General features: G+C 40.8%; 1 protein-coding gene across 2 annotated transcripts in view; it reads left to right on the top strand.

The window, feature by feature from the left end:
- Positions 1 to 201: 201 nt before the first annotated feature.
- The window catches only part of mtor (mechanistic target of rapamycin kinase), an 81,714-nt gene continuing 67,593 nt past the window's right edge, over positions 202 to 14,322 (top strand). The window contains exons 1-18 of one of the 2 annotated variants that reach the window (XM_023407710.2): positions 202 to 336; positions 805 to 947; positions 1,193 to 1,301; positions 1,453 to 1,685; positions 2,298 to 2,498; positions 2,616 to 2,750; positions 2,832 to 3,107; positions 3,902 to 4,010; positions 4,299 to 4,482; positions 5,136 to 5,264; positions 5,471 to 5,715; positions 6,698 to 6,907; positions 7,344 to 7,549; positions 8,092 to 8,214; positions 8,388 to 8,471; positions 9,363 to 9,455; positions 9,951 to 10,085; positions 10,880 to 11,009. In XM_023407710.2, coding sequence (XP_023263478.1) covers positions 819 to 947; positions 1,193 to 1,301; positions 1,453 to 1,685; positions 2,298 to 2,498; positions 2,616 to 2,750; positions 2,832 to 3,107; positions 3,902 to 4,010; positions 4,299 to 4,482; positions 5,136 to 5,264; positions 5,471 to 5,715; positions 6,698 to 6,907; positions 7,344 to 7,549; positions 8,092 to 8,214; positions 8,388 to 8,471; positions 9,363 to 9,455; positions 9,951 to 10,085; positions 10,880 to 11,009 — 2,731 coding nt within the window. In that variant the 5' untranslated portion in view covers positions 202 to 336; positions 805 to 818. Of the gene's footprint in view, positions 337 to 804; positions 948 to 1,192; positions 1,302 to 1,452; positions 1,686 to 2,297; positions 2,499 to 2,615; positions 2,751 to 2,831; positions 3,108 to 3,901; positions 4,065 to 4,298; positions 4,483 to 5,135; positions 5,265 to 5,470; positions 5,716 to 6,697; positions 6,908 to 7,343; positions 7,550 to 8,091; positions 8,215 to 8,387; positions 8,472 to 9,362; positions 9,456 to 9,950; positions 10,086 to 10,879; positions 11,010 to 14,322 lie in introns of both variants that reach the window. The other variant, XM_023407709.2, reaches the window with a different exon arrangement.

Genomic DNA, 14,322 nt, shown 5'->3' with positions numbered 1-14,322 from the left:
CGGGAGAAATTGTTTGTAGATTAATGGCCAAGCCTTTGTCTGTGGAAGATAAGGGGAGTTTCTCTATTTTAAAATCGCACAGAAGTACAAATCCAATCATACTGAAGTTAGCTGTCAGTGCATCAAACCTGCACTCAACTACATGCGAGCTGCGTTTCGGCTGCGCAGCTCAGCGCTTGTGAAGTTTCCTGTGTGCCTTTCTAGAGTCGGTCCAAGTCAACAGAGACATACCCTAGCTAGTTAACCTAGACCTGTACTGTCCAGGTAGACTTACAATGAGAGATATTCTGCAAGCGCCGAATAACAATTAACTGGCCGATATATAAATCTAAACACGTAAGTGATACAACATGACTTTATTATCGGATGTAAATGTTTGGTAGATAGCTTAACGTTAGCTAGCAGTAGCTAGCGTTTGCTAAAGAAAACCAGCATGATACACTTATGAGGTTACAAATTAGCCTGTACCTGACTTATACCCCTTGGACGTGTCAGTATTGCACTAACTGTGTAGACCATGTTAATTTTCCAGCTCAGTTGAATGTCTTTGTGTTTTTTATATTGCTAACTAGCAAGGTTGACACAACCGTTAGCTAACCCTAGACACGTTAGCTAGCTTTACCGTGAGCTAACAACAACAACAACAACATTGACCTGGTGTGTTACCAAATCAATTCAACTATTCTCTCCTTCCAAGTATCGTGTTAACATTTGTTATTGGTGTATCTGTTGCCTTTGTATCCATAACTCAGAAGGTTGTAGTGACAGATTGTGTGTCTCCTTTATGTATTTGTCGTCTTGCAGACAAGGCCATCCAAATGGTGATCATGTCAGGCACAGCCACTGTGCTGCAGCAGTTTGTCAGTGGTCTGAAAAGTCGAAATGAAGACACCAGAGCAAAATCTGCCAAAGATCTGCAGCACTATGTGACTACAGAGCTGAGAGAGGTAACAACAGGCATAAACATGGACGCCATAGAAATCTGTCATGAGGATATGACTATATTCAGAAACACTGTGTACTACTACTGTGTTGTTGCTACAAGAGATGTAGAGTGATCAGCTGCTTACACTGTTTCAGAAGTGAAATGAATCCACACTTCTCTGTGGTTGTTATTATTAATTTTCTTTACTTAGACATACTCTGTTCCTCCTTGCTGGTTTTTGTTATACTGGTTTTGTGCCTTCCACAGTTAAGCCAAGATGAAGCCACTACATTCTATGATGAGTTAAACCATCACATATTTGAACTGGTATCCAGTTCTGATGTGAATGAGAAGAAAGGAGGCATTCTCGCCATTGGTAAGTTGTCAATACAGTCAAGCCCTTTTTTAAAGTTTACATTTAACTTTAATTTATGAAATTAGCTTGAAAATAACTTATTGTCTCTGTTTATATCACATGAAATATAACAATATAAACACTGTATATGTAAAACTATAATTTGTTCCAGTGAGTCTGATTGGAGTCGAGGGAGGCAATGCCACCAGGATCAGCCGTTTTGCCAACTACCTGCGCAACCTGCTCCCCTCCAGCGACCCAGTGGTTATGGAGATGGCCTCTAAAGCCATGGGCCACCTGTCTATGGCCGGGGACACCTTTACTGCGGAATATGTGGAGTTTGAGGTGAAAAGGGCCCTGGAGTGGCTGGGAGCAGACAGGAATGAAGGCAGACGCCATGCTGCAGTAAGTGACCTGCAGGCAACTGGGACTGTGTTTGTTGTTGAAATACCACTACTTCTTGTTGCTGCATATGTTTGCTGGAGATGAGGGCAGATGATCATTTGACTCAAGACTATTCCATTGCACCACTGTATTTTTATATCTTACTTTTAGAAAGCTACACTAGGCTTATTTGTGATTAGTCTAGCTTTCCCTGGATAGAAACCATACTCGTTGCTGTTGAGGAGACAGTTTTTTTGTTTGTAACATGAGCAATGTCCTTTGGGATTAAGGAGCTATTACTACTTTGTACATGTATATTCACTGTCCACAAATGATTTTTAAATACATGATTTTTGCAGAAAGATTCTGAATGTTTTAGCAGATATTGTAGTGATCAGTAAAACATTTTGCACTCTATGCACTCAAAGGTGCAGCAGTGCACACAAATTATATTTCCTGTTGCACATTTTATAGATTTTAGATTAAACTTTAGATCCCTGGAATAACATGATAACTGCCTAGTTTCTAATAATAACGCGTTAACTTGCTGTTTATTTACTCTGTAAAGAAGTAAAACATAACAGAGACAATTAATGATTAGACACAGAAATAACGGTTTTCTGCCTATTCCAGGTGTTGGTGTTGAGGGAGCTGGCTGTGAGCGCACCCACCTTCTTCTTTCAGCAAGTGCAGCCCTTCTTTGATAACATCTTTTACGCAGTATGGGATCCCAAGCAAGCCATCCGAGAAGGGGCTGTGTCTGCCCTGCGAGCCTGCCTCATCCTCACCACACAGAGGGAGACCAAGGAAATGCAGAAACCACAGTGGTACAAAGTAGGACATTCTTAATTTTTTAAAGAAGTTTTCTTCGTCAGTATATGTTGTACTTGCCAGGGGAAAACCTATGTCCTTGTGATAGACAGCATGAGTGTTTTGTATTTTCTGCAACAGCAAACCTTCGAGGAGGCAGAAAAAGGTTTTGATGAGACTTTGGCCAAAGAGAAAGGAATGAATCGTGACGACAGGGTCCACGGTGCTCTTCTGATCCTGAATGAGTTGGTTCGCATCAGCAGTATGGAAGGAGAGGTCAGTTCTGATTTCACTGTGGACACATTCCTCACATCCAAAAAACAAAACATTCCACTCACTGGTTTACTTCTATGACAGCGCATGCGTGAGGAGATGGAGGAGATCACGCAGCAGCAGCTGGTCCATGATAAGTACTGCAAGGAGCTGATGGGATTTGGAACCAAGCCCCGCCATATCACCCCCTTCACTAGCTTCCAGTCGGTGCAGCCACAGCAGTCAAACGCCCTCCTGGGCTTGTTGGGCTACAGCACGCCTCAGGGCTTCCTCAGCTTCGGAGCCACACCGGTACCCGCCAAGACCTCACTGGTGGAGAGCCGATACTGCCGTGAGCTGATGGAGGAGCGATTCGACCAGGTAGATTTTACAGCAGGGGTCTGGCTACTCCAGGGGCGCAACAATTGTTTTCACAGATAACCAGTTTAACAGCTCAAGAAACTGTTCATGGCTGTAATGGCACAACTCTTAAGATATATAATTTCTTTTATGTTATTTTAAGCAAAAACATGATCGTGACGCTTCTTAAATGGACATCAAACCCTGCACAACTATGCAGCTTATACCTGCTGTTCAGCTGTTGTTTTATTTCACTCCAGAATGAGCGCTAGGGTGAACTGGTTTTGGGTGCAGAGCAGTAATGGAGTACATGATGATATTGAAGCTCAGTTTTTATTTGGACTGCCTATATGTTGCCTACAGGGAGAGCTAAGTTCTAGATTGCATATTTAATGTTAAGATTATCTGCAAGGATAAGTGAAGGTAGACTAAAGAATCTTTGACAAGAAATTGCTTTAGATAATATTTAGATTAGATAATATAGATATTTAGATAATTTTTTTTCAGCCCTAAATTTGTTCAGGATTTTCATCTACCCAGTAACCCACCATATATGTCCTAGCATATGTGTAGAAGCAATTATTATTATTAAGAAGCGTCCCTTACATTAAATCTAAGGGAGAAGGTGTGTGGGAGTTTTCTCATTTTAAGATTTCTGACTTTATGTCAGAAGTATTGCCCCTTAGCTCCCACGGTAATTGCAGTGGGCTTGTGAAGATATTTAAAAAGTATGTCACAAGGTGAACAACACAAGGCCAGTGCTATTTTGATGCACTAGATAATAGTTTACACAACCTTTCATTATGTTGTTATAGGTATGTCGATGGGTGCTGAAATACAAGGCCAGTAAAAACCCTCTGATCCAGATGACCATCCTCAACCTGCTTCCACGCCTGGCTGCTTTCCAGCCACATACCTTTACAGGTGGGACCCATTCATGTTTGAATGTCGTCCATGATCCGGTTGAGTCCATCTTTGGTAAATTAACTTGCAACCATTCATTCTTCCTATCAATGTATCTGCTGTTGATGCGTAAGAAATGTGAAAGGTTCATGAGCATTACTTTTTGTTCTCCTCCGTCCTGATGTCAGTTGGCTTTTGTTGTAATAAATTGCTTGTAATTTCTCCCAGTCGGTTGATGTATGTGTTCTCCACAAAGCCCTACATCTGTGCTTAATCATTTGCTTTGTGGTTGCTCCATCCACCATGCAGACCAGTACCTGTCAGACACCATGGGCTACCTGCTGGGCTGTTTGAAGAAGGAGAAAGAGAGGACGGCTGCTTTCCAGGCCCTGGGGCTACTGGTTGTGGCCGTCAGGGCAGAAATTCAGCCGTACCTCTCCAAGATCCTTGAGATCATCAAGGCGGCCCTGCCACCGAAGGACTTTGCGCACAAGTCAGTAATTATAAATATTATCTTGTCTCACAGTTTGTGTCAGAGTCTCTAGATACTAAATATTATGTTACTTACTTTATATTTCTTCATATTCACATATTGATATGTCGTATCAGATCAGATTATCCTGTTGTATTTTAGTTCTTGGCTGTGTCAGAAATGTAAATTATACCCTACTTTCCTCTAACAATCCCACAATACAATACTCCATATTTTATAGATGCAAAGAATTACCATTGTCCGACTTCACGGCTGATGCAAAATGGCGATTAGTTAGTGTCTGAAATCTCAATTTACTGCTCACCAACACACATGACTCCCTAATAAGGAACTGATTTTGGACACAGCTACACAGTTTTGTTCATTTCTCTTGTCTCTTTAGTTTCTATTATCATTTCCGTTTCACATGTTTTAAGGATCATTCTGTTTTATAGCTTTAGGTTGGATGAGACCCTCCCTAATCTCCAAGGGCTAAATTCATTCTCACTCTATTAATGAAAAATAGAAAACCACATCGAACATTTATATTCTGGGTAGTATCTGCTCTGTGGTGGAGTTGTTTAAAAATTATTTTTGGGATACTTTCCATGAAATGAAAAGAGACTCATCATTATAGTGTATGTTTTACACTTTCTGGTCTTCTGTGTGTGCAGGAGGCAGAAGACCATGCAGGTGGATGCCACAGTTTTCACCTGTATCAGCATGCTTTCCAGAGCCATGGGTCCCAGCATCCAGCCAGACATCAAGGAGCTGCTGGAGCCTATGCTGGCTGTGGGCCTGAGGTAAGACAGAATACATTTCACCACAGTGCTAAATAATTCAACTGACAAGGCTCTGCCTTTGCCTCCTGAACTTTTTGGGCTGGGTTTATACATGTAGCAAGATTTAAATCCAGAATTTGAATTATATTTGTTGATTTTACTTAGTCCTTATTTAACTTACAGTTATGTTTAAAGGTCTGTTTGTCCACTTTGTCCTATTCACGTAGTCCTGCGCTGACAGCAGTGCTGTATGACCTGAGCCGCCAAATCCCCCAGCTGAAGAAGGACATTCAAGACGGTCTTCTGAAGATGCTTTCCCTCGTGTTGATGCACAAGCCGCTGCGTCACCCTGGCATGCCCAAAGGCCTGGCTCACCAGCTGGCCTCGCCAAGCCTCACCAACATCCCAGAGGCAAGCGACGTTGGCAGCATCACACTGGCCCTGCGCACACTGGGAAGCTTTGAATTTGAGGGTAAGAACCTTGAATAAGGTGCAGCTTCTGAAAAATAATGGGCTTAAAGTAGGACTTTACATAACACAAAACCCAAAGAATGAAAAAATATGCAGACTCCCAATTTAGTACTAATGCAGCAAACTCCACTGATTAATCACACTTGTATTGTAAATTCGGTTCTGTCAGTAGAGAAAAATGACACATTTTCAAGCCCTGGTAGTGCCATTCCAGACTGAGAAGATCGTACAGAAATAACTGATGGAGTTAATGCGTTGTTGCCTGCACACTGCACATTCAGTGAAGCTGGAAAGAAATATTGTGCTTTTAAATCGCAGGCATAAACCATCAGGTATAAGACTGAAGCCACTAAAGGTGAAGAAAACACTTCCAGCTGTTCTGTTGATTGGACTCACAGGACTTTAAACAGCATATCACTGGATCAAAAATACTTAACAGTTCTATCTAATAGTCAATTGTATTCTTCTCTTTTTGTTTTTAACTCCCCTTTCACACTGAGTTATTGTCGCATTTTGGTGAAGTTTTATAAATGTATCAACAGAATCTGCGGTTCACTGGTGCGACTGGTAACGTTTCTGTTCACTGCAGTGGCCGTCAACAACATATGTAATATAATTTGCAGTGACAAGGAATTGGGATAACGCAAATAAAATAACAAAATCTTAATATTGCTCAATATTTTCGAGCAGTACTCTTTATATACAGCAGCCTGGGGTGAAGCAGTCACTTCTCAAAGTCTGCAGCACACCACCAGACTTCTTCAGAGTTTTAGTTTTCAAATCTCAAACTGTTTGAAATGAGCCAAAGGACGACCCAAGTTATTGCTAATTGAAGCCTGATACATTCATTTCCAAATTGCAAAAACTACACCCAACATGTTTTGTGATTATCTGCCCTCAACTACATCTGTTTAAACAGTATTTTTAATGCCAAATCTCATAGTAGTTCACCCATTATTCTAACTCTCTATGTCTTTAACCAGGACACTCCCTCACCCAGTTTGTGCGCCACTGCGCCGATCACTTCCTTAATAGTGAACACAAGGAGATCCGGATGGAGGCAGCTCGGACCTGCTCACGTCTTCTTACCCCCTCCATCCACCTGATCAACGGCCATGTTGTCAGCCAGACAGCTGTGCAGGTTGTTGCAGATGTGCTCAGCAAGCTGCTGGTTGTTGGAATCACTGACCCAGGTAACGCATGAAAGAGGAGTGGAAGGGCAATCAGAAAGCGCAAGACCTCCACCAAGGCCGATCGAACAGCAGACACCGGACTTCAAAGAAAACAATTCAAAATTCATGGGAAATGATCCGGATATACACCATCCTTCCAGGAAGTCTGGTGCAAAGCAGTTCTGTACTTCTTGTGTAATCCTGTTTACAAACAGAGACAGGTGAAAACATAACCTTGGTGGAGATAATAAAAAAGCAGGAGAAAAGGGACAGTAGTGCCATGTGGATTTGATGAGTATTATTTAAAAAAAGAATTGTTAATACTATAGTATCGCTGATAATGAGAACTCGATGTTGAAGGATCAGCATTTCAGCATTTGTGACCTGCAGCAATGACCCATCATGATAAAGGTAATAAAAGAGTCAAATTCATTTTTCTCACCTCTGTTCCTCGCAGATCCAGATATTCGATACTGTGTGTTGGCATCTCTCGACGAGCGTTTTGACGCTCACCTCGCTCAGGCTGAGAACTTGCAGGCGCTATTTGTCGCACTGAACGATGAGGTGTTTGAGATCAGAGAGCTCGCCATCTGCACAATTGGACGCCTCAGCAGCATGAACCCTGCCTTTGTCATGCCCTTCCTACGCAAGATGCTCATCCAGGTAGGAGAGACACAGCGGGTGGCACATATGAGCAGCACATATGCCATAATCACGTCAATCAATCTTTACACGCCTTCAGCATTAAATTCAAGGGTTTCTTGAGTAGTTCAAATCATGAAAACATTCCAAGACCTTGTTGAAATAATTTGTTTGATTAACAAATCAACATGGTTTCCATTTTGGTTATTATATTCCTGCAAGTGGAGAATATCTTTAATAAAGAATAACATTTTGAGATATTTTTTCTGTCTTATACATCTGTCAACACAAATATCTTATGCTTGAGAAAAATCACTTGTTGTCTGTTGTTTCAATTAGATACCTACAGAGGGCAGAATAGGCCATGGTATTATTCACACCTTTAAAGTCCAAAGTATTCCTGTATAAGACTGTGGTTTCTTTGATGATGGTTTTAGGGAGTTACAGCACACAGACAGCTCCTGTAACACTATTATGTACACCATGAATTCACCTCATTAAGATTCATTCCAGATAAAGAGTAAGTGGCTGTTTGTTTCACTCTGTTTTGAATTTTGTCACAGATCTTAACAGAGCTGGAGCACAGTGGTGTCGGCAGGAACAAAGAGCAGAGTGCTCGTATGCTTGGCCATCTGGTGTCCAACGCCCCCCGCCTCATACGGCCGTATATGGAGCCCATCCTCAAGGTACAACTCTGTTATTTCTCCATTGTGAAGGTGTATAAATCTAAACATTCATATACTCAGACACCTTTCACTATGCTTCTCTCAGGCTGTTACCTGAGAGGAGCATGTGTATTCAGTATAGTTTTCAGTAAAGGCTCAAGTCCATTACCACTCTACTTTTTTTACTTTTACAGGCTCTTATCCTCAAGCTGAAAGACCCAGACCCCAACCCTGGAGTAGTCATTAGTGTGCTTGCGACAATTGGCGAGTTGGCTCAGGTAAGACTGGACCGTTAGACTCCATTATGTTTCGTGAAGACAGTATTAGCATATATATTTCACATTGTTTTTACAGCTGCTGCAGATTGAAACTGAATAAACCTGAGGATTTGCTATCCTGTGCACATGATTACATTGTTTGAGTCTTGCAGTAACAGTTTTAATGCAAACAATCTGGGCTTGTCCTTTTTTCTGAATGTAGAGGATAGAGCCCTACCCATCGATGTGTGCCTTGCTCCATCCTGTCTAGGTGGTACGATGGTCCTCACAGAGGCGTCAGGAAAGCACAGTTAAAGGCAGGCAGACCCTGAAGTTCAGAGAGAGTGCAGGAGATGCTCAGGTAGACCAGATGTTGACAGTTGGCTCAGTGCAGGACAAAGCAGAAGTGCAGCTGCTCAAGAACCAACAGGCGAAGACGCAGGAAAATGTAGGAAATATAGATGAAGGACATTGAATTCAATATTAACTCTGCGGCTTTGTGATAAAAGATGTATACAAGCAGAGAGCCCCTTTGTGTAGAATTCTTTGGTAAGTGCTAGTGCTGGTATCAAAAAAGACACTGTAATAAATATTGCAGACAGCAAAACATCCCTCTACCCTGGCAAATCTGACTCAGGGACACTGAGAACAATGGACTGAAAGCAATAGGAACTTTCCACAACCAAACAAAAGCCTGCCTGCAGAATAATTTAATAAGATAAAAATTCTACATAAAGGGCTATTGATTGATAAGGTCATATTAAACAGGGATGACTAGTCATTTTAATGTAAAACAGTGCACAAAGCAATTATTCATCCCCCTTTTAGATTTTCAGAAGATCCTATTGACAGGATATTGGACAGATTATGAGATTTCCACAGCTTTGATTGGTTCTGTGCCTGCTCTGTCAGGTGAGTGGCCTGGAGATGAGGAAGTGGATGGACGAACTTTTTCCTATCATCATGGACATGCTGCAAGACTCCTCCTCATTGGCCAAGCGACAGGTATGTGAAGAAAATGAATCAGCTTCATCTGGTTCTAATGTTTTTTTTTTTTTTTTTTTTCTCATCTCTCCTCAGCACTACTCCGGGTTCTGAAAAATATTTATTTCTTGCGTACAGTAAATACACATGTACTTCAGTAAACACAGCAGGATATCATTTCGGGAAAGAGTTTAAGTTAGTCAGAAAGCATTTCGAGAACATTGTGCTTCTGGTATTTCCCGTTTAAACAGAATTGTGTGCCAGAACTTAACAAAAGAAAAGGTCATTCAAAAGTATGACCAAATTACCCCTGCAGTATTACAATGGCAGATCAATAAGGGACTGGAAACTAGTTTAGAATTGTTGGCTGGGGCAGGCAAACAGGATTAATGCTTGTTTTTTATTACATGTTTGTAATGAAGCAATGTGAATAAAAGCTGATTCTAAATGTTATGATTCATGTTTCTCTATCAATAGCTTTGATCAAAGAGAATCTTCCTCTTGATTTTCCACCAGGTGGCGCTGTGGACACTGGGCCAGCAGGTGGCTAGCACGGGCTACGTGGTGGAGCCTTACCGCAAGTACCCTTCCCTTCTGGAGGTGCTGCTCAACTTCCTCAAGACGGAACAAAACCAGGGGATCAGGAGAGAGGTATGCTCACAGTGACTCAGTATGAGGCCAGAAACCTTTTTACCTGTCAACACACACCAAACACGGAAAGGTCTGTTTAGACGTGTTGACTTTGACCAGTGAATTATAATCGCATGAATACGTACAGTATGAGGCCATGCGCATTTTTCCATATTTATCCGTAGTTATGTGGAACTTTTTTCCAAAGTCCTGAGTTGTGATGTAAGTGATAATTGTCATAATTTCTTCTCTCGCCTGTTACATTATGTGAGGCTCAGAGTGACTTGTCAGTGTGGTGTACGGCGCACGGATGCTAGCTCTGGTAACTCTTGCACTTTGTCTCTACTATCGAACTGATCTGAAATCCCTCCAGTATCACTTTAAACTTTAAACTTTATTAATGCAGGAATATCCCACATCCCACAAGCATCAAATACTCAATATAAATCAGTTCCAGTGGGCACACACATAAAGAAGTTTCATTACATCCAGAGATGCTTCTCAAACCACTCATGCAACATACTCCAACACCTCTGCTGCTGATGTTTTGACTTTATTTTCGTTTTCGTGTTGCAAATATTCCTCACTTTACCAATAAGTGGATAAATAACAGAGCATCAGAGCTGTAAGGAGACAGTAGTAACTGTTTAAGTGTTTCAAAAAAAGATTGATAAATAGCTTGGCTTGTTTTTTTTTTTTTAATGCTTAAACGATAATTGTACAAATAATTCTAAACATCAGTAGCCACATCAAAGTCGAGTGCAAGAGGCTGGTTGAAATTGCTAACTGTGTGCGTGCTGCATGTCTCCCAACAGGCTATCCGTGTTCTGGGTCTTCTCGGTGCTCTGGACCCCTACAAGCATAAGGTGAACATCGGGATGATTGACCAATCCCGAGACGCCTCCGCTGTCTCACTCTCTGAGTCCAAGTCCAGTCAGGACTCAGGTAGGCCTGTGATCACTTCTTATTTGAGTTCCTTTAAGTTGCAGTATAGTAAGTATTGTAAAGAGTTTGTATGTACAGGACTTGGTATTATTGTGGCCTTAGATAACTTCCATTCACCATAATGGATTTGTTTTTTTTAATAATATAAACACTCCAGTCAGGAAATGCTCAAATCTGGCAGCAGGTAGCCCCCAGACAGAGACACATTTCTCCACTTCACACTTCAAGGATTATAAGGGAAACTTATTTGAACAAACAACTTCCGTCTTAAAGGTCACAAAACTTATGAAGTTGCAGTTGCCATTTTAGAAGATTTATAAAACGTAAATGTCAATCAGAAAAAGACGTCTGAGATGTAAAACAAGACATTTGCAGTTGGTCATAATTTGCTGCATCAATTATTCTGCAACATTTGGACTGATAATGTTCCAGCTACAGATTGTGTGTCTGTGTTTTTTTGTTTTTTCTTGTCAAGCTTATAAAAGGACATAGTGACGCAATCCAGCTAATGTGTACAGGACAGATGTTCACAGGTCATAATATTTTCTAAACCAGCTGTTTAGTGATAGAAGATGTATTCTTGAACTGAACAATATCAGTTAGTTATAAGTCAGTGCAGTGGAAAGAGCTGTGAGTATAACATACCTTTGAAATCTTGAGCACACTTTTCCATTGGTCAGAATACGATCACTCGAGAGAGGAACTGAATACATCCTTTAATTATCTGCCTTGTTGAATCCGGCTCATGTAACTAATGAAATCCTCTCTGGCCAAAACCACTTATCATTTACAGTTTGGCTGTTATACATTGTATAAATCTACAGCTCATTATGAATAAACTGCAGAGAAATGAAATGTCCATGTGCTCAAAACATTTGAAAAGTCAACAGCAACTCTGACTTTAGGTTTGAAGAGAAGATCAAAGTTCTAAAAGCTAAATCTCCTGAATGAGGACGATTAATTGGCTAGAGTCAAACTCTAGTTGAGATATTCAGACTTAAATCGGACTTATCACAGTTTTATAGACTGATTGTAAGTGATTTACATCACTGTTTCTATTTGGGAGAATTGATTTCTGATACGGTTCATATACACTTAAATGTAGAACCATATCAACTGAATCATTCATCATCTTATTGCTGGCAGACTCTGTTTTGTTAATATATTTGTTTTCACGAACCCTCAGAACAAAGCATGAAATTTATGTGACGAGAGGAACACTGAGTTTTTTTTTTTTTTTTTACCTTGGCAGTGTCTGTATGAAAAGATGAATTTGTGTCCAAATACTGTCATTACTTAGTTAATACCAGGTTGTACATCTGGGTCATATTCTTTCCCACCAGTCTTCCTGCTTCGCTCACTTTTAACCCACTACATTAACTGTTACACACCAATGGCTACAAACACTGAATTCAGGTAGATAAACTATAAACACTCTCATAGTAATTCAGGAGCTTTTTACGTGCCTTTACTTTGGACGGAGAATTTTAAATTGAATTGCAGCACATAATGAAAAGTGTTGCTCCCTCAAAGGCTGTCGTCCTCTGGAGAGCTTGAAAATTCATAATGATGACAATAAAAATGCTAATCTGTCTGTAGTCATGTGGATTGTGTATGGAGAATGCAGGTCTCCACTTGTCCGATCCAGTCACATGTCTCAGTATGTGACCTTGGACAATATGGTAATAGTTTTACCAGTTTGTTCTCGGACTAAATGGACTGTGACCAGAACTGGAGGCCGTATATCTGTTGGCAGATTTGTCAGGGTCAGCGTCTGGAGCACTAGCATCTTTGACAGCATGTGTTTTGTTATGTGGGAGGCCATTGGCTGGGCCCATCTCCTCACCTGACTTCAAACAGGACCAATCACGTCACTACAGAACGTCAGGGTCATAAAACTGATGAAATGATGTGTATTCCTTCTTAGTAGGTTGCTGTACTTACAGCTGTTATTATGGCGAGGAAACAATTCAGTTTTTTTTTTCCCCCAACACAGCTGAAGCCTGAATTACTACAGTACTGCTGCCTCACTTAGCTACACTGGTGCCTGTTTGTGGGTTGTAAAGATACAGATGTGTGGCCATCTATCACCATCATTAACCTAGACCTGGTGAAGGCTGGAATTAAAGATCCAGCAGAAAAGCTACCCTCTGTTACCTACAGGCCCCGTGCCAATCTGTATGTCTACAGCCCAGAGTCTGAGGGGAGACAGCTGGAGCAGCTGAAACTGTACTCCTGCAGAAGGCCAGTGAAACGCTGGATACCAGACATCTGTATTCTCACATGCCTTGTAAAACTCAGTAGCTCTGCATAGATAAATGGACAGACTGACCCTATTTGCATTGTCTGTCACAGAAAACATTAATAAAACTACTTATTTAAAAATTTAAATGTGCATTATAAATGTTAAAAAAAAAAGACCACCAGTGTTCTTGGCTTATTTTAAGAAATGCAAGAAAGAAGAAAGAAAATTCTGCTCTGTAAATCTGGGCGTGACTGCCAAAACCCTCATGCGGCTCCTTAGATTCTCCAGCACTTGAAGTGATGCTGAAACAGTGTAATACAGATGGCAGCAATATCTTAAATGTTGGGGTAAAAGCGAGATTTATCAAGCGCTCGACCCAAAAAAAAAAAAGGCACTATTTACTAGCTGCTCATGAGAAGATGGAATTCGATCCAGGGAGGCTGGATTGAGTTATACATCTGTGAGCTGGACGCCTTATCAGACACCAAAACCCTACACAGGTTTATATGCTGTGCAGTGTTTTATCAGGAATGTGCTCTTGCATGTATTTGATTGGTCGAACAATGAATGTATATACTGTAAATATTGTGTCGCATAGAACATTTCTCTTCTATCTTTTTTAAAATCTCACAATGTGTGTGTGTGTGAGCATGTACAGTGTTATTGAGGCCTCATAGTGGAATTCATGATGATTCTTCAGTCAACCAGATTTTACGGTGCAAGTAAACCACAACACGGAGGCAATTTTTCTTTTCAAGAAAAGATGTTTCCACTAACGCGTGAAGGATCTGCTGTATTCTGCCGGTTCAATCCTCACCGTGTGCCAAACCACTCGCGGAGGTGGTCAGATGTATTTTAATATGTTAAGTCTCTTTATGATTATAAACACAAATCTGTCAGTTGGTTGCCTTGATCTATCTAAATCTTATATAGCATAGTTACCTCATTTAAAACGATAATGTGCTCGGTGTATTTAATTTGTGCTCTGGTATTATCACACATCTAGCTGAAAGTTATATAACTGTGCGAACTCATATCATTGTGTAATACCTCATAATGGCAAAACAA

The sequence above is a fragment of the Seriola lalandi genome, unplaced genomic scaffold, assembly GCF_002814215.2.
Source record: "Seriola lalandi dorsalis isolate HSWRI2012SDOR001 ecotype SW California unplaced genomic scaffold, Sedor1 jcf7180002054345, whole genome shotgun sequence".
NCBI lineage: Eukaryota > Metazoa > Chordata > Actinopteri > Carangiformes > Carangidae > Seriola > Seriola lalandi.
The sequence above is the reverse complement of the archived record's forward strand: the minus strand, read 5'-3'. Positions and strand labels throughout refer to the sequence as shown.